The sequence below is a fragment of the Leiobunum rupestre genome, chromosome 5 (genome assembly GCF_980474605.1).
Source record: "Leiobunum rupestre chromosome 5, qqLeiRupe1.1.hap1, whole genome shotgun sequence".
NCBI classification, from domain to species: domain Eukaryota; kingdom Metazoa; phylum Arthropoda; class Arachnida; order Opiliones; family Sclerosomatidae; genus Leiobunum; species Leiobunum rupestre.
This window is the reverse complement of record NC_143388.1, coordinates 29,012,080-29,032,758: the sequence shown is the minus strand read 5'-3', so window position 1 is coordinate 29,032,758 and position 20,679 is coordinate 29,012,080. Positions and strand designations below refer to the sequence as shown.

Genomic DNA, 20,679 nt, shown 5'->3' with positions numbered 1-20,679 from the left:
CCGACGTTGTCGTTAAAACGTCTAGAGCACTTTTCTTCAGCGCTTTAGTTTCAGAACAATATAAATTATAAGCTAAATGACAAAAAGTTAACAGTGACGACCCTTACCATTAGTGACGACAATTACAAGTGACGATCCTTACAAGCAAGATCAGGTGAACAATAATAATAATAACAAGTCGGCCCAGGCCGTAATAATAGTTCCACATCAGTGTATTTGAGTGGGCAAACCCATACACCCTTAGTAGACACAGGTAGGCAAACTAATACAAAAACTGTTGAGGCTACGTGATTTCTTATCGTTTGATATATAAATTGCCATCCTAAGTTAAAGAGTGGGTGCCGCCCACCCTCAGGATACCCGGGTGGGCAAACCAATTTAAAAGCTGTTGAAGCCATGTGATTTCCTATCGTTTGATATATAATTTACCATCCTATGTTAAAGAGTGGCCACCGCCCACCCTCAAGATACGCGGGTGGGCAAACTAATACAAAAACTGTTGAGGCTACGTGATTTCTTATCGTTTGATATATAAATTGCCATCCTATGTTAAAGAGTGGGTGCCGCCCATCCTCAGGATACCCGGGTGGGCAAACCAATACAAAAGCTGTTCAGGCCATGTGATTTTATATTATCTCGGTGATTAAATTAGTATTTTCTTAGAGCAGATATTTAATATGGATTATTAACAACTGCATAAATCATATTATTGCAAGAATGTATTTATGTACTAAGAATATGGCAAGACGGAGATTCTGTCCCCATGGTCGCATACTTTTCAGCTTAAGGGCCTGTTGCCAAAGCCCTAGCCAAATTGCTAGCCCATTGAACTTAACATGTTTGATTCTAGCAAAGCAGACTTTTGCAACATGCCCTAAGTTCGACTGCTTTGGATTTTTTGGTCTCACTCTTTCAAGTAGACGCTAGCGTAGACGATCCAATCTTTTACTTTTATTGTTCTATGAGACCAAATTGTTTTTTTAGATCACTTTCCCTTTAAGGGGGTTCTTCGGAGGGGGCGGAAATTAACGGCACTGCGTGCGCGTCAAAGAGCTCTATCGAATGAGACCAAATCTCTGGACCAACTATACAAACTATACAAGTTCTCCAAGAAGGCGATAATATTATTTTGTGCCACATATAAACGACTTCGATAAGAAAGTGCCACACTTATTTATTACTTCTGACCATACACGGTTTCGATAAGAAAGTGCCACACTTATTTATTACTTCTGACCATACACGTTTTCGATAAGAAAGTGCCACACTTATTTATTACTTCTGACCATACACGGTTTCGATAAGAAAGTGCCACACTTATTTGTTACTTCTGACCATACACGGTTTCGATAAGAAAGTGCCATACTTATTTATTACTTCTGACCATACACGGTTTCGATAAGAAAGTGCCACACTTATTTGTTACTTCTGACCATACACGGTTTCGATAAGAAAGTGCCACACTTATTTATTACTTCTGACCACACACGGTTTCGATAAGGGGGTCGAAATTGGGGCGGGGGGAAGCCAAGATTGAAGTTAACTTGACCCTAAAACGCCGTAAATATACGTAAAATAACCCGGAAAAAGGAACGGGAATTGCGACAACTAAACTTGACAAATCCCCCCCCCCCCCCGCGTTGCAAAGAAAGACTAGAAGTTCCGAGTAAAATTTGTACAGAACGGTGTGGCTCGGTAGGTAGAGGCGTCGGTTTTTGGAGATTACGCGGCTCGCAGCTCTCTTTGTTCGTGTCTCGGTGAGGCCACTAATATAAATTATATTCATGAATTAGTTTTCGCAGCTCCATCTACCGTGTCGTCGCTTTTCCACGCCAAACAAACCAACAAACATACAACACTTATCGACAATCCGTCCGTAGCAATAGTCCCACTTTGATATATATATCTCGATGTGGAACTAAACAAGTTGGCAAGCTTGCCAAAATATACCTCTCCTCGGAAGAATTGTCCCTAGTGGTATTAATTTCTCGAGATGACCATTAAAGATATATTTCCGCATTTCAGAGTTATTTACTAAAAACGTAATCCTGGTACTATCCCTCTTGGTAGAAAATTGTAATTATGATTAAAATAATTGAGACGAAACAACCGATTTTAATTTATTCAGAATATTATAAATTAAGTAGTTACAACAGTGAGTTAGACGTACTAAAACAATGCACAATTGAATTTAACCCCTTTTTACAGTACAAGTTTATCAGTTGAATATAATACGAAGCAAATTTTAATGAAATAAATATCTATAAATGGTATTTGTATTTTTCTCGCTTACGAAATACTTGCCGCATCTTTAACGCTCATTTTATTTCAACACTCTTAGACTTCCAGTTGACGTTGTGACACATACCGCATGAAAAAGACCAATACCATCCAATTTCCAATATCATATAATGACTCGCGCACCCAGGAAATCATTGACTGCGTTAGAAATCGTAGATATCCAAATATCCACACCAAATATATTTACAAGAAGCAAAAACCTTACCATCAACAAAGCACAGAGAGGCACTTGACTAACCGACAGCTCTTAAAGCAATAAACGTTAAATTATTGGCTTTGCATTAACACAACTATATATAGGTCGATAATAAAACCCGTAAATAAATAACAAAAAACTAACAAAGTGGACCACCCACAGGGTCTACCCTTTAACCCTCTTATCTCGGCTGACTGCGCTAAAACAAGATTTGACCTTTAAAATTGCATACGTAAAAAATTTAGACTTTAAAAACCATTAATATACTCTTCCGCTAAGCTGAGTTTATAATTTTCAAAGAAACGTAACATCTATCGGTGGTTCTGTGGTAGAACATTCGCCTGTCATGCAGAAGGGCTCGGGTTCGAAACCTGGGCGGCGCTATCATTTTTAATCAACAGAAAATACGCTACATTATAATTACTTCGATGCAATAATTTAAATGGAACACGAAATTTCGTTCTATTTAATAACAAGATTAAATCAACATAACTTCATTCGTAAAAAAAAAACAGATTAGGCCTTCATAAATTCATTCATAAACAAGTTGGCAAGCCAAAATATACCTCTCCTCGGAAGAATTGTCCCTAGTGGTATTAATTTCTCGAGATAACCCTTAAAGATATATCTCCGCAATTTAGAGTTATTTGTTAAAAATGTTATCCCAGTTCTATCCCGCCCGGTATAAAATTTTAATTATAATTAAAGTAATTGAGACGAAACGACCAATTTTAATTTATTCAGAATGTCATAAGTTAAGTAGTTACAACAGTGAGTTAGACGTACTATAACAATGCACAATTGAATTAAACACTTTTTACAGTACAAGTTTGTCAGTTGAATATAATACAAAGCAAATTTTAATGAAAGAAATATCTACAGAGGGTATTATAACGACCGTTCGCTTTTTGGTTTATAATTTTAACGGAATCGGGCCGATTTTAATGAAACTATAGTTTATCGAAATTTTGTTAAAAGAATATTCCCTAAGGCCGCGCGATAAATTTACGATAATAATTTCCCGTCGCCGTTATATCGAAAATTTAGTTGATTCGGGATTTCCAGAACTTTAATGTTGTGGGCGAGTGATTAGAAAATAAAATGGCAACCAGAATTATGCAAAATTATAAATGTTTATTTTTATTCAGAACAGTCTATGGAACGTTCTAGATTTAACTTTCATCAATAACCCAACAATATATATCACTTCTACGTAATTGTACAGAACTGGTACTCAAGTGTCTAAGACTAGATTTGTTTTAGTTCATCGTGATTGAAAAATAAACCAAAACATACTTACACTTAAGTAAATATCATAAATTATACTGAGTAATTTTAACTAAATTCAAACTACGTTACTATAAACTCTTGTCTTAATTAACAGCTGAGAGCTGTTCGCTACTAATTACTTCCAATCTACTTAAATAGCCTCACAGGTTGAGTTGATAATTTCAAGGGTATAATTAGGTTACTCCAATTCAAAAAATAAAAACCATCAATTTTATCTTAAGGCTGACTTGAGTTAGTTCACAATTACTTTAACACTTTCAGTCTTAAACACGTACTGTTCATACACTTAAGTCCATTCACTCACGTTCCAAACGCGAAACACAATTTAACTCTTTTCTTGACCGAAGACCGAACATACTAATTAAAACCGCAGAGTTACCTCATAACTTTTGACCGACACCAGGACCCCGTCCTGTAGCAGTTCGTCTGACAGCCAAGAACTAAGAAAGACTTAATCTTCTTTATTGACGGCAACGGCTTTATATACGTTTATTTGGCGTTTTTTAGACCCGTCAAGATTTGACTAAAGTTCGAAAAATTGAAGAGATTATATTTTTTACCCCGTTTGATTGATAGTTCTCCACACGGTGGCGCTATATTATTACTTTGATATAGTTTCCGCGGGAGTTTTGAATAATTATCATTCAATAAACAATATATACAGATATTGTATTAATCCGTTTAGTTCATAGTCATAATTGTTCCTTTACTTGAATATTTTCCCTAAGGAAGTCAATGGCTCGGCGGTGAACTATCCGCATTGTAACAATGCGACCCGAGTTCAATTCCTGATCGCGATCAAATTTTACATTAAAATACTAAAATATTTAATTAAATATAAGATTAATATAATTTATAAATATTTAATTAAATATAAGATTAATATAATTTATAAATATTTAATTAAATATAAGATTAATATAATTTATAAATATTTAATTAAATATAAGATTAATATAATTTATAAATATTTAATTAAATATAAGATTAATATAATTTAGAAATATTTAATTAAATATAAGATTAATATAATTTAGAAATATTTAATTAAATATAAGATTAATATAATTTAGAAATATTTAATTAAATATAAGATTAATATAATTTAGAAATATTTAATTAAATATAAGATTAATATAATTTATAAATATTTAAAATGATGTAGAATAAATTATAGTACCTAACGTTATAACTTTGTAAAGGACATTCGCCAAAGCTGTTTTTTAGAAAAACACCGTAATTTAACAAGCGTTGGTGGCTGAGTGGTTAGAGTACATCTCTTGCACGAGGCAGACCCGGGTTCGATTCCCGGCCGGCGCCAAAAAATCACAAGTTGATACTAAGACGAATACCGTGTACAACTGGTGGAAACGCTGCCATTGGACGTTGAGAGGTAGCATTACACTCAACACTCGGTCCGTCTCAAAGTCATTAAGAAGAAGGTGGAGAGAAAACGCCCATACAAACTCAACAGCATCAACATCCACCAACATCATAACACAAACACATCCATTACCTATTATGCTTACGATGAGTGTCTTATTTTCAAGAAGCTAAGCAGCTATCAGTGGTTCTGTGGTAGAGCGCTTGACTGCCAAGTCGAATGGCCTGGGTGGCGCGTTTGTTTTGAATCAATAGAGAAAACGCTAAATTAGTATTTCTTAGATGCAATAACTTCAATTTCAATTCTATTTCAATTAATCCAAAATTTCGTACTCTATTAAATATGCTTCCGATAAAGCAAAATACTTAAATAAACAAATATTTTCAGTTATAATAAGATTTGTATTGTGTGTGTGTTTGTGTTGTGAAGAGGGTGTTTGTATTGCGCGTGTGAGTGTGTTGTGTTGGTGGTGTTTGTATTAGTGTGTGTTTGTGTTGTGTTGGTAGTGTTTGTATTAGTGTGTGTTTGTGTTGTGTTGGTAGTGTTTGTATTAGTGTGTGTTTGTGCTGTGCTGGGGGTGTTTGTATTAGTGTGTGTTTGTGTTGTGTTGTGTTGGGGGTGTTTGTATTAGTGTGTGTTTGTGTTGTGTTGTGTTGGTGGTGTTTGTATTAGTGTGTGTTTGTGTTGTGTTGGTAGCGTTTGTATTAGTGTGTGTTTGTGCTGTGCTGGGGGTGTTTGTATTAGTGTGTGTTTGTGTTGTGGTGTGTTTGTGTTGTGTTGGGGGTGTTTGTATTAGTGTGTGTTTGTGTTGTGTTGTGTTGGTGGTGTTTGTATTAGTGTGTGTTTGTGTTGGTGGTGTTTGTATTAGTGTGTGTTTGTGTTGTGTTGTGTTGGTGGTGTTTGTATTAGTGTGTGTTTGTGTTGTGTTGTGTTGTGTTGGTGGTGTTTGTATTAGTGTGTGTTTGTGCTGTGCTGGGGATGTTTGTATTAGTGTGTATTTGTGCTGTGTTGGGGATGTTTGTATTAGTGTGTGTTTGTGTTTGTGCTGTGTTGGGGGGGGGCTGTATTAGTGTGTGTTTGTGTTGTGTTGTGTTGGTGGTGTTTGTATTAGTGTGTGTTTGTGCTGTGCTGGGGGTGTTTGTATTAGTGTGTGTTTGTGTTGTGTTGTGTTGGGGGTGTTTGTATTAGTGTGTGTTTGTGTTGTGTTGTGTTGGTGGTGTTTGTATTAGTGTGTGTTTGTGTTGTGTTGTGTTGGTGGTGTTTGTATTAGTGTGTGTTTGTGTTGTGTTGGTAGCGTTTGTATTAGTGTGTGTTTGTGCTGTGCTGGGGGTGTTTGTATTAGTGTGTGTTTGTGTTGTGGTGTGTTTGTGTTGTGTTGGGGGTGTTTGTATTAGTGTGTGTTTGTGTTGTGTTGTGTTGGTGGTGTTTGTATTAGTGTGTGTTTGTGTTGGTGGTGTTTGTATTAGTGTGTGTTTGTGTTGTGTTGTGTTGGTGGTGTTTGTATTAGTGTGTGTTTGTGTTGTGTTGTGTTGTGTTGGTGGTGTTTGTATTAGTGTGTGTTTGTGCTGTGCTGGGGATGTTGGTATTAGTGTGTATTTGTGCTGTGTTGGGGATGTTTGTATTAGTGTGTGTTTGTGTTTGTGCTGTGTTGGTGGTGTTTGTATTAGTGTGTGTTTGTGCTGTGCTGGGGATGTTTGTATTAGTGTGTGTTTGTGCTGTGTTGGGGATGTTTGTATTAGTGTGTGTTTGTGTTTGTGCTGTGTTGGGGGGGGCTGTATTAGTGTGTGTTTGTGTTGTGTTGGGGGTGTTGGTGCTGTTAATAATTTATGTTTTTGAACGTTAAAAACGGACCGAGTGCTGAGGGTTATGATTAACGTCTCAACATCCTAATAGTAGGGCTTCCACCAATTGTTTACGGTAAACATCTTATTCGCAAGGCCAATAGCATCGGTTGGGATTCGAGGACGGGTCACCTTCAAGGCAGGCGCGTGTTCAACCATGAACCACTGAAGCTTATTACTCAGTTGATAAATTTTGGGTGGAAAATAATTCATTAGTACCAAACGGGAATCAAGCCCCGTTCTATTGCATGGTAGGCAACTGTTTTACGACTGAGCCAATTTCAGGAATAGGTGGGCATGTAATCTAAGTTTCACCGGATAGCGGTATTGTCACCTGTAACTAAAAATATATTTTTAAATTTATCTTCTAGAGCCTAATTTTAATTCAAATTAATATAAAAAACATTCCCGAAAGAACGTTCCTGTAATATTTGTATTAATAATAGATAATGTAAAGAAGAAAAGTTGAAATTAATCGGCGAATATTTTCGGCAGTTATCGCATTATGAGATTTAAGATTTAAGATTTATCATAAGCCTATAACCTCTAAGTTTGAAACGCGCATAGTGCCCTTTGTACCACCACTGAACGGGTGAAAAGAAGAAATCAGACGATAGTATCGGCACCTGGTAGAGATAAATTGAAGCTTCTTCCTTCCCCCTTTCTCTCTCTACGCACCCCTCTCTTACCAAAGCAGCTGGCATCATGCATTGCGGGACGCGTTACGTTTCTCTTTTCCGCCACCGGGTGGATTTAGCGCTGTACTTTGGACAGTCGTTTGCTTGAACCAACACTGCTTTTCGATTCAAACTTAGGGTTGATAGGCTTATTTATTGACAACCCTTTTTTGGAACAGGGCGACTCACTCACAAACGAGGAGCGCAGTCGGAAAAAAATAATAAAAATACATACACAAAACCAGCATCGAATAAAATCCAGGAAATACCAAAAACCCAATCCAGAATTTTACAGCAGAAATAAAACCCAATTCAAAATAAGCATATAATTAAAAAAATAGCGTCCTTGGCCTTCTTCCACAACCCAAGAATCCATTTGACCTGATTTACATCCGACCCGGCATTACCGAAGCCTACAAGCACCTCTGAAAGGAGGTGTAAGTGATCCATCCGCCATTTCGAAAGAGATATTGATATAAAATGGCGTCCGATTTCTTTCAAAATATAAGGGACTTATTCACTCGGCCAGATTATATAACGTGGGAAATTTCAGATAAATCGACGAATAATTCGGCAGTTATCGAATCATAAGATATATTCACATCCGCCATATTTCAAAATGGCGTCCGATTTCTTTCAAAATATAAGGGACTTATTCACTCGGCCAGATTATATAACGTGGGAAATTTCAGATAAATCGACGAATAATTCGGCAGTTATCGAATCATAAGATATATTCACATCCGCCATATTTCAAAATGGTGTCGGAAAACCTATAGGGCTAATTCACTCGGGCAGATAATGAAACGTATAAAACTTCAGATTAATCGACGAATAATTACGGAACTTATCGCACCATGAGTGTTATTGATATCCGCCATTTTGCAAAATGGCATCGTATTTTTATCGAAATCTAAAAGGCTGTTTATGTCGTTCAAATGATGTAATGTAGAAATTTCCTGATTTATCGGCGATAATATATGGCAGCTATTACAGCATAATTTTTACAAATATTTCGTATTGTACTTCAAATTACGACGTATTTATTTAATTTAGCTAGAGTTCACCCAAAATAGTTTATATCCCCATTATTAGTGCAAAGTAATTCAAAAATGTAAAATTTACAATTTTTTCATTTTTATAAAAAAACGTTTTTCATTTTAAGTTGTCAGAAACATTTTTGGTTGCCATGGCAAAACGGAAGTCCAGCGTAACTTCTCCCTTTAATAGCTATTTTCATGTTACATCTTGGAATAACAATCCCCCAACTTCGAACAAAATCGGTGAAAACCAACTCGGGACGTCTCATCGTTAGTGTAATGAAGTCTTGTTCTTACCGAGGGGCAGTTCACTCCCATAATTAAATCTTCACTCTTGGTTGATTAAATCTGATTAAATTTGATGTCTGTAGCTTTGGCTGTATTAAATTTAATGCGATTAAATTTTTAACCTTGATTACTTCTGCACTCTGCGAAAGAGTGAACTGCCCCTCGGTTCTTACAACGGATTCAAACTCACTCCTATCTAGGAGGATGAAAGTGGTCTTCTGGAGTGGAAATCTGAGTGCAGCATGAATGCCAACCTCAAACTCTAGGACATAAGTTAAAAACTGACATCTAGCGTAGAAAATGTGCAACTTTTAAAAATTTTCTGCATGGGTTCTTTTAATTCTGGAACACGGGAATGTTCATTTGTTTTTAACGGATAATAATTCTTATTCCTACCAGGTTTAGGAACTGGGTAAAAAGTTATATTCTTATAATCACTACGACAATTATCAAAGCAGCAGTTTTTCAGCTCCTATAAAAACGCATTCTACTTAAACTATTTAAACACTCATATTGAATTTGTTTCCACTATTAAAATCCGTTCGGGGTTCTTTCGCGACTAAAATCGGATACTGCCTGAGAAATTCAAAATTCCAAAGCAACTAGCAGACGAAATTCCAAAAAAAGTAGTTGCTCTGGCTGTCATGGGATGGCGCTAAAAATCGTGTGTCCTAAGGTTTGAGTGGCTTAGAGAGATCGGGGAGCCCGTATTGGGGGGATACAATTTTCTATTCCAGGATGCGCAGTGTTCATCTTCCTAGCTCCTATTTTCTTTCAATTTAACGCGCGCTTAACCACTCGGCCACGCGTGCCTTGCGAACAATGCGAGGCCTTTCTGATTTCCATTTAAACTATTCATTGATTGACTAAGGCTTAGTTAAAATCAAGCTTGGGCCCCATGCTTGTGCATAGCAGTCGGCGGCCATTTTATTTTTACTGATGGAGCTACAGAATGGCCTAACACGGGCTAGTTCAGTAATGGTAATTTTTTTGTACACGATAGCGGTATTTCCATATGTGTTCAATTTTGAACAATAATAATATTGCTTTATTTTTTTGAATTTTTATAAAAGTAGACCAAAATCATTAAAATTTATTTTCAAACTACGGTTTTTTTTTCATTGAAAAATTAACACATGGAATACGAAATAATTTTATAAAAGCAAAATTTTTCACGAGGGTTTTTGGAAGCCTAACTCCCGTCAATAATAGCCTATCAACAAGTACCAATTCTTATTTTTTTAAAAGGTTCAATTCTTAGTTACGTCGCTTAGTTTAAAGCAAGTGTTGACTCCTATTTTAAGGTTAGTATCATCGAGTATCATTGGCGAGCGAGAGATGTCACTAACGTAGAGTTTAGTCGAAATTGAAACAAGTTGAGCGAGCAAATTATTCACTCAAAAGTAGGTGCCTCGACGTACCCCTTCCCTTGATTGGCTTTGCGTAATCACGTGCGCAGTCAAATTAACTTGGATTGGCTTTTCTGCAATCACGTGCGCAGTCAACTTAACTTGGATTGGCTTTTCTGCAATCACGTAATCGTCGACTTTCAAATAAATGACAATACGTTTTTGAAAGTCGATAATAGATGGAAGCACCTTCCTGGCGATCTAAGCAATCATAGCCATCTTCGTTACATAGACTTAATCAAAAATACAGAGGGGAACGATAGAGCCGACACTTAAAAATAACTAAAGCTTAGGGGGTCGAAATAAAGGTTACAAGTTTTTGGTGTATATAGCGGGGGAATTCACAACAGGCGCGCAATGTGAATGGTAGAATACAAAAATGGTAGAATTACAAAAAGTAAAACAAAAAATAAATAAACGGAGCAGAAATTCAATGTACCGCACGTCGCAGGATAGCACAGGTAGCGGCAATGATGTCCATATGACCTTCATGTACGCAAAACGGTGACGGAGCCCGCAATGCAGTCTGTCTTGTGAATAGCTCTCACGTCGTCAGTAAAACTTTTGCATGTGAAGAATAGGAAGTGTCACACTTATGTAGGAATATCAATTATCATATGATGGTGGTGGCAAGGCCTTCATGCCGCGCGAGTCAACATATCCCTACCCTTACTTTTACCACATGTTTTTATGGAATGCTTCGGAGTATAGTCGGGATCGAACTCCGGCTACTCTTGCTGCAAGGCGAAAGTGCCATTTCGAATTAATAAACTGGACCCGGTGACCAGTGTGTCAGAATTTATAGCCCGGTGTACCTAGCAACTGGGGCCATACCACCGGAGGCCTATCATCATAGTGCCTTACGCCAGCGTCCCCAAGCCCGGACAGGTGAGTGAGGTGACAAATCCAGAATGGGTAGTAGCACCCTTCTACTGATGGTCGCACCTTTGACGCAAGCCACTCAACCCAGCAGAAGGTGCAGCAATGGGTGGACCAATCCCCACTTCGCACACAGCAGTGGGATTAAGAGTGGATACTGTAGCAACTCCAGCCGACACCCTACCTGCGTAGGTAAAGATTCATACCCTTTGGACAAAGCTCCTAAAGGGGTACAGTTGGCACCCGGTTTGACCCAAAAGGCCGGGAAACAGGACCACTGCGCCTCATACGGAGACCCACCACCCCACAGCAGACTATACAGTCCAACGAGGTGGCCAGTTTGCACGGACCCTCTCCGTTAGCCCGAGCCGAAGCTCAGTTTCCAGCCCAAACCTGACCGAAGTCGGAGGTGGAGATAGGACCATTTGATCAGAGCTAACATCTCCCAGTGCGCTACCGCCCTTATGGGTTACAAGATCAGGACCCCGACTCCCGGGTAAAGCCACCAGTTATTGAACACTCTAACCCATTTAGGGCCGGACACAGTGACCAGTGACCCCCCAACTTTTGAATAAATAAACTGGTCTTCAGGGAGCAATTTATAAACTGGTCTTGGACCACCTGACCACCGTTATTTCCAAGGCTGGTCGCGGGAGAAAAAATTTGCTTCAAATCTGAAACGTTACCACTCGACGATGTCGCCATCTATCTCTAGCCAAATCCACATATATCATTCTAATTTGGTGTATTTAGTTACGTTGATTTTACTTTCAGGCGACGTTGTTTCGCGCGAAATTGACGCAAAATTTGAAATGGAGAATTAGGCTGGACCACGGCCCACTTTGACACTCACGCCATAGCGGCCAGCCCATTCGTTGAAGTTTCTATGTTAACCTACGAACAAAAATATCTATCAGCGGAAAATTATTTTTAAAATAGTTTTTGCATTGAAGCCAATATAAAAACGAGCGTCGCTTCTGAACGCTGATAGTTTATAGCGGGAAAATCCTTGTTCGTGGAATTTGGGTAAATGGGTTGGTCGCTATAGACGCATTCACAGGGAAATATGCAGAAATGGGCGAAATCAGTGCTTTTCTTTTACGAACCTTGGGCGAAATCCACCCGAGGCAAGGTGCACCCGAGGTACCTTCCTATTTAATAATGTTTGAGGTAGATGGCGACACTATAAAGTTTATGAAAAATTAACTTATTAAAAAGTTATTAATTAATTACTAAATTATAGTACTTTAAATTCTTATTAAAATATATAATTTTTGTAATTTAAATTAACAATTAATTTTAACAGTAGTTAACACTCTCCGCCATAGATGGCACTATAATACAATTTAAAACTGTTAAAAGACCGACTTTAGTAAAGTAATGGCTTGGGGCTATAAGGCAAGTCCACAACAGGAAGACGCGATTTGCGGGGCTCATTTTGATCAGTCTGCTTATCGTGAAAACGCGAAAATAAGAGTGAAGATACAACATAATAATACATTCATAAATGAAATCAAACTGAACGAAAAATAATGTTGATACGTGAAAATTGCAACAAAAAATTTATAGTAGATTTAGAAAAATAGTAAAGTACGGGGCAAAGGAATTCGCAAATAGAATTAGAATATAAACCAAATAACAAAACCTGGGAATTAACAAGTACCTGTCCCAGTAGACTGAATATTAAGAAATTTTAGGCGGGCTGGGGCTGGAAGTTTATTAAGTTTAGTGGTAAGTTTTGTGAACCGATTTTCGGCTTTTTGGAGTTTATCAGATTTTAAGCGCAGGCTCCAGATAGAGGAACAGTAGTCAAATAGAGGAAGAATTTTAAGAATTTGTAAAAAGTAAAGGAACTAAAAATTTATATTGAAATTTTATTAAGGTAATTTTTGTAGAGTTCGTTGATAAATTCTTTAATTATTATTTAGTACCTTAAACATTCTTGCCCTTTTTGAAATTTTAATTTCAAAATATTGGTAATTTTGGGAGATAGGAAATACAGATTATAGCGCCAATTACCAGAGGCAATTATGGATTTAGACCCAAACCCCATGGACTAATTAACAACTTGAGAGAAGAAATTGTATATATAAATGTTGTCTTCATTTTGAATGTTTGCCATGTGTTGATCTTGTACGCAATTTGTGGGAACATCATAATATGCTAGTTGATGGCCGAAATTGCGAAGTAATTTTTACTATAAAAAATTTAAAAAAAAATTAAATGGAAAATTTATAAATTAAGCTTATATTTAAGGATATATTTTGGTCATGGGTAATGTTGCTCGAGCGGGTGCAGGAAGAAGGGATAAATATCGGCAACATGATTATTGCTTAACATCGAAAGGCTTAATAATCGTAGGGAATCATGCAGGGTTAATTTATCCATCTGTGAGATTGTAGACCATTGGACCGAAATCCCATTCGTCCGAATGTACCATTCAACCGAATTCCAATCGACCGAAAACCGCGTTTTTCATTCAATATACCGTTAGTTATACATATTTATATATCGTAGGTTACGTGACGATAGTATATCTAATTTGGACTAAACTATGTCTTAAATATTTATTATTTCGTACCGACGTGTATTTTTAGACCTTTTTCCCTTGAAATTTGATATTTTCCGGGTTTAATTTTGGAAAATAACCTTGATAAGACCCGACGTGAAATGGTTGCCTACCATATCTAACCTAACCCAACCTGAACTAATCTAACCCAACCCAACCCAACCTAACCTAACCTAAGCTAACCTAACCTGAACTAACCTACCCGAAGTGAAAACGAACCAGATTTAAATTTCCCATTCAACTGAATCCCGCCATGTTGGGCTATAAACGAAAATACTTTTCGGTTCAATGGGATTCGGTCAAACGGGATTCGGTCCAATAGTATACAACCATCAGAGAGAGTTGTTAAAAACTTAAAATTCTTCAAATAAAGGAAAAATAAATTTTGTTCAAATTCGGGTATCATGTACCCCTCAAACTTGAAAAACCTGCAAGGGAAAAGTTACGCTGGGCTTTCCGAAAATGTTTTTGACAACACGATATGAAACTTTTCCCATTGAAAATAACATGGGAGTTTGACCGATTATAAGGGCCCCTTTGAAAATTTTTAACCAATTTAAAAAAAAATTAAAATAGAAAATGTTTATCAAAATTGACGAAATTTTGTCAAATTTTTATAAAATTTGATCAAAAGTTGATAAAAATTTGATATTTCTAAGGAAAAACGCAGCAATAGTGCTATAGTTGGTAAAATCTCATATTTGTTTTAAAATTTTATAAGAAACGTTTTATCAATTTTGATTAAATTTACCGTATTTGAACAAAATTTAATAAAGAATTATGAAACTTTGTTAGTGTAAAATTAGGTAAAAATTGGTGAAATTGACATATTTTAACAATTTTTGGTTGGTTTTTGTCAATTTAATCAAAAAAAGTAAAATTTTATCAAAATAGGGAGCTAACACTCCGTAGCTTTGGCTTTGGCCGCCATGTTGGGTAGAATTTTTTTTTCAATAGGAAAAAGCATGGGTGACGAGAGAAGTAGAACTGTTAGCTCCCTATAAGATAAAAATTCAAAAGTAACTGATATGGGTAAACAGTTTTGTAATTGAAAAAATGACACAAATTATTAAACGCTTAAAATTACCAAGATGATCAAAATTTATCAACCTTGATCAGAATTAATATTTTTGATAAAATTTAAGAAATTTAATTTAAAATGTTTAGACTTTATTAATTGGTTAAATTTAATAAAAATTTATGAATTTGATATATTTTATCAACTTTTAATTAGTTTTTTTTGCATTTTTCCGTAACAAGTAGAAAAGGTAAAAAAAAAATAAACATAAATGTAAAAGAAAATGGTTAGAAAGGGCTGTAATTGAAAATTTGATATAAATTATTGATTTCTCTAAATTGAACATTTTTGAAACATTTTATCAAACATGATCAGAAGTAATACTTTTGATCAAAATTGAGGAATATTATTATTAATTTATAAAACTTAATTAATTAATAGAAATCAGACCTAAATGAATGAATTTGATATATTTTTAAATTTTAAATGAATTTGATCAATTTGATCAAAATAAGTAAAAATTAATCAGAATGGGTAGAATGGATGCACCGATATCGGTTCAGCCGATATATCGGCTATCCATGGCCAATATTAATAAAGTCATCTATCAAAACAGTAGTGAATATGATAAAATCATTGTAAAAGACGGTTCAGTGCACTGTCATATCATTTTATTCTAATTTTTCATTAAAAGAAGTTTGCAAGAGCATGTCCGAATATGTTTCTTCTCATTTTACTTGATATATATTATCTATCACGAATCGAATATCGTTGATTTTATTTGTTTACACTCGTAACCCCTGTCTGAAAAATGGTCTAGCTTCTGAAGTCTGGCGTACGTGGCGCGGCCAATCACTCTTTGGGTCTTTTAAAAACGTTCTTTGGTCTTACGCGCTTAGTGGCGAAAACTTCTCAGACCTCTAATCCCCAAGACAATCAATGTTTTCGAATGGTGGCGCGCCAATAAAGAACGATTCTTGCCAGCCTTGCTAGAATATATCCATCGGCACCTGCATCCAGTGTTGATAGTGATAGGCTGTTAAGTACAACCGGAAAGCTACTTACAGAATTAAGAAATAAACTAAAGCCAAGCCTTGTTGAAGAACTTGCTTTTTTAACGGGAAATGGAAGGTTGTGGCAATAAAATATTCTCATCAGGTACTTAATTGAGTATTTTATTAATTTTAAATGTGTTTCCCGCAAATATTTTTCGAATACCGGTATCGGCCAATATCGACTTCGCTTAAGCCGATATTGGCCGATACCGATATTAGAAAAATAGGCCGATATATATAAGTTTTATCAATTGATAATAATATTCCTCAATTTTGATCAAAAGTATTATTTCTGATCATGTTTGATAAAATGTTTAAAAATTTTACAATTTGGAGAAATAAATAAATTTATTTATTTATATCAAATAGTCAATAGAAACGCAGAAAAAGAAACGTGATAGACCCAGGAAGAACAAAGTAGAGTCAGAGTTTAATGGTGTAAAAGAAATAGCCCAAACAAAAGGCTTAGAAATTATTTTATCACCAAAAGAGCCCAATTTCTGGCAACTCAAGATAGTATTTATGTCAAAGTAGCACAATAAGGCTATTATGCTATGTTTAAATGATTAATTTCCAGAAAAAAAGTTATCCACTATTTACCACACTGGCTATTAATTGGACTATTGTTCCGGCCAGTAGATTTTCAAATTCAGATAAGCCTTAAAATTTCTCTTCGCAAAATCAAAATAACTCCCTCTATGACTATTTTTAACAATAGGTACTTTTTGTTTTTGTTTTGTTTATTGTTTTTGGTTTATTATTTGTCAAGGATTACAATAATGCAAAATGTTTTAAACGCAATTTATTATTTAGAAAGATATGATAAATATAAAATTGTTACTTGACAGCAATTTTGGGTAAATTGTAGAATTTTTTGGCCGGAAATGAATATTTACAAAGGTATGAATTTTTAAACATTGGCCTTTTGCAGTGAATTTTCCCTAGGACGATTCTTTAAATTCCTAGATTTTAATGTGTTTTGGATAACGTGGGTATGATGACTAAAAAGAAAAATGTGGAAATGCAAAACATTACTAACTTACTTTTTATTTTAGGTATTTTCGCCGTATTTCAACGCATTTTAGGGGTTTTGGCGGGGAAAATAGGTTAGGTTATGTTAGGTTATTTATATTATTAGGTTAGTTGGATTAATATCGGGTTGCCGGGAGTAGTGGCTCACTCCTGTAATCCCAGGCGTCCGGGAGGCAGAGTTTGTGGATGGCCGTGTGAGGACGACCACTAATCCCCCAACGGGTGGTTGTCATACTTCCGCCACGGGTGTCCCAACCCTATCCCTAAGTATCCCCCTCGTTGGCGTGGCCGTAACACATATCTCGCACCTGATTAATCAAATGGACGAGCGGACTGAATTGTCCCACCCGTTACAATCGCTCATAACGAGCTTCAAAAAAAAAAATCGGGTTGACGATACTTGATGCGTCAGGCTTGGTGCTGTCCACTAGGTTGCGGTATAAATGGCCCATAGCTTTTTTTATGCCCCCAACGCTCGAGCGAAGTGAGTGCGCGGCGCCGTCAGGCGCCAATACTTAGAATACATTCGACGTTGTATAAGTCAACATCAAACAGAAGACATATAATATGACATAGTATGGTTAAAAAAAGCCTAAAATGCGTTGAAATACGGGGAAAATGCCCAACTCTTAAAAGTTAGTACTGTTTTGCATTTCTGCCTTTTTCTTTTTCGTCATACGTCCTACGTTATCCAAAAAGTATTAAAATCTCGAAATATGTCGTATTTTTCCGTTGTAAAAATTGCTGGCAACTTGGCAAGTAACAATTTTACATTGATCATATCTTTTTAAATAATAAATTGCGGTTAAAACTTTTTGCATTACTGTAATCCTTGACAAATAACAAACCAAAAAATACAAAAAACACACAATAAAAACAAAAGTACCTATAGGGAGTTAACATCCGAGGGGAAAAAAAAAGATTACGTAGAGGTTTTTTTTTTCGCTGGCAATTTTGGCGCCATCTCTCGTGAATTTGTATTAACTATAGTGTCCGCCATATTGGGTAGAAACGTAGAATAAGTTGAATAACCTAGTCATGGGTAGGACTAAGAAAGTAAAGGAAGATGTTCCTTCAGATTATGTTAATGAACTCCCTGATCATGTTAAAAAGAGGTACCTTGAAAAAATGAAATTAATCAACAATATTGATCCATATAAAATGAATTCAGACGATTTGAAACAAGTTCATGGGGATGGAGAACATAGAGGTGTAGGGTTTGGTTTTGAACATTTGCCGCCTACAGAATATGGGCATCTTTATCATTATTTAATTCACGGTATTTCACCATTTACTGAGGACCAATTAAATAATCGAAAAAGCCTTTAAGCCTATAATAATTTTGAGAATGGGTTTGTCCATGAAGTTCAATCGAAACAGATAGGCAGATTGTGTACTGCGGTGGTTTCATTTAGAGTGTTTAAAGATAAATGATGTTCCCAAAGGGAAATGATTTTGCCCTGATTGTGTTAAAGTTAATCGATCAAATAAGCGTAAAAAAACCATAGTAAAAAATAAAAGAAAATGAAGTTGTTTAAAACTATCACTTGATATTTATTTACAAATTTTTCCAGGTTATACGAGCAAGATTTTAATTTTGAAAATTATTTTAATCAAATGGCACAACTGATTGGCAAAGATTAGAAAGATAACAAACTGTTCCTTGCGGGGTTATTCCAATGAGGAATTTTACTGTGTTTTGATGCTTGTAACTAGACCATGTTTCGGCTTTTGTTAGTATATTTGATGGTTTTTCCATAAAAACTTCAAAACAGTCGATGATAACTGCAACCTTTTGACCAAATTTATCTCTGAAGCACATAGGCATTGTTTTTTGTAGCTCGTCTCTATCTGGCCAGTGAATAAATTTTGTCATACGTTTGTATAACGCATTCAAACAGTTATAAAATAATCTTGATATTGTCATTTCGGAAACGTTGAACCTATACGCTAGGTCTCTGTTGCTGGACCCAAGCCGGAGTTTCATCAAAGTCAAAATTAACTGCTGGAAAGGGGTCAGTTTGGAATTTTGAAACAAGTAGCTTTTGATTCCGTTAAACAATGTCAAGAGAGTTGAGTAGGTTTCTAGTCCGGTAAAAAACCTTGTGCGGGAATCATCATTGACAAATGTTGATTGAACGAAGTTTCTTAAGTTCAGTTCATTTTGAAGTTTCTATAATTTACAAATTAGCTGAACATTGTCTTCACACAAATTTTTAATTTTATCTTCTGCCTCTTTAATTGATGCTTTCAATTTTTCAGCTTCGGTGAAAGATTCTTCAACTTTGAGCTTGCTTGCTTCAAATTCAAACATTTGAATAACCCTGAAGAGCGTTTGGGTTTCATTTTCCATAATTTCAACTTTCATTGTTTGAGTATCAGAACTTGCTTTTGGAGCGATATCTGTTTGCCCGCTGAAGTCTCACACTTCTTTTCCAACCGTTACCTGGGCACTGAAATCCTTCCGTACCATATAAGTTTGCGTTCCAAAATCATTGTAAATGTTTTTTAAAGGAGATTTCGAAACTTTAGATAAGCTTATTTCATTAAACGTGCTATTCATAACCAAAGAAGTATCAACTCCTAACTCCGATTCTTGTAATGATAACCCAAGTGCGCTATCTTCGAGGATGTTGGTGCTTATGTTAGAAATATCTAATTGTGAAGCTTTGACTTTTCTCCTTTTAGCGTTGGGTAGTTGTTCTGGGCACGCACGTTTAAGTCTTCTTTCAAAACGTTGCAGTTTTGAACTGTTGACGCTTTCATATTTTTCATTGCCATTTACGAAACTAGACGGGAGCCAGTCTGGATTAGAAGTGTCAAACAATGACGATGGTGCTGTAATATGTTGGATATATTTTAGAATACTTATTTAATTAACCAAAATATTTGTTAACCTTTACCTCCAGAGAGAAAGTGTTTTGAGCATATCCTCATATGTTCACTGTAGGCTTCAGGTGCAAGGCTTAAAAATCTAAGCCATTTACGATTTCTTTCTTTTGAAAGTTCCTCGGTTTTTTCACCTTGGTGTTTTACTACGCGAGGGATCCTGAAAAATCCTATCTTACTCTCATTATCTATCGCCCCAAAAACACTTTTACACCGCTTGACACCGCAACTTTTAACCATCTTTAGAGCTCCGACTCTATGTCTGTAAACAGATAATTTCACAGCTTTATTATGAAATATAGTTCGCGGATGCCTCGAGAGATGGCGTGTAAATCGCGCCGATTTTTGAAACTGACGTCAAACCAATGTCAGTTGTTAACTCCCTATTGTTAAAAAATCCCCAATCTATTTATTTATTACAAACATGGGCCAATAAAAGATCTTTTATTGGCCCATGTTACAAATCAGTATCAATACTTACCATTTTTAGCTTGATCTTTTAAAAACTGATTCATGTCCGAGTCATGTTGAGCTTTACGATCTTTCTTCCAAGCTCGTCTTAATGCTATTCTTGTTGTGATATCTGGTGCACTATTTATAACATCATTAAGTTTATCTGGCAATTTAGTTGATACTTAATCAACCATTTCTTTCAGTTCATTGGATTGGTTATCATCTATTTTAATACTTAATTTGGCATATTTTTTTTTCAACAATTTTAAGTTCCGGCACAAATTATTGCGATTAATGCGAAGATTTGATATTCTCTTTTTTCTGCATTTAGGTGTTAATTTTGAAATAGCATAATGGG

At 35.9% G+C, this 20,679-nt stretch overlaps 1 protein-coding gene across 1 annotated transcript; it reads right to left on the bottom strand.

Annotated features, from left to right (window-relative positions):
• Positions 1–18,553: 18,553 nt before the first annotated feature.
• LOC149944053 (uncharacterized) lies at positions 18,554–20,133 on the bottom strand. Its single transcript, XM_090175564.1, has 2 exons — positions 19,883–20,133; positions 18,554–19,817 (listed from the first exon to the last, which is right to left on the bottom strand). Exons 1-2 carry the CDS (start codon positions 20,106–20,108, stop codon positions 19,402–19,404), a joined length of 642 nt encoding a protein of 213 aa, XP_090031690.1. The 5' UTR covers positions 20,109–20,133; the 3' UTR covers positions 18,554–19,401.
• Positions 20,134–20,679: the final 546 nt, after the last annotated feature.

Excerpts from the sequence above, each read along its gene's own strand:
- LOC149944053 (XM_090175564.1), bottom strand. The coding sequence starts at position 20,108 with ATGGTTAAAAGTTGCGGTGTCAAGCGGTGTAAAAGTGTTTTTGGGGCG. Across the intron at positions 19,818-19,882 it reads AAAACACTTTCTCTCTGGAG|CACCATCGTCATTGTTTGAC; the intron begins GTAAAGGTTAAC and ends AACATATTACAG.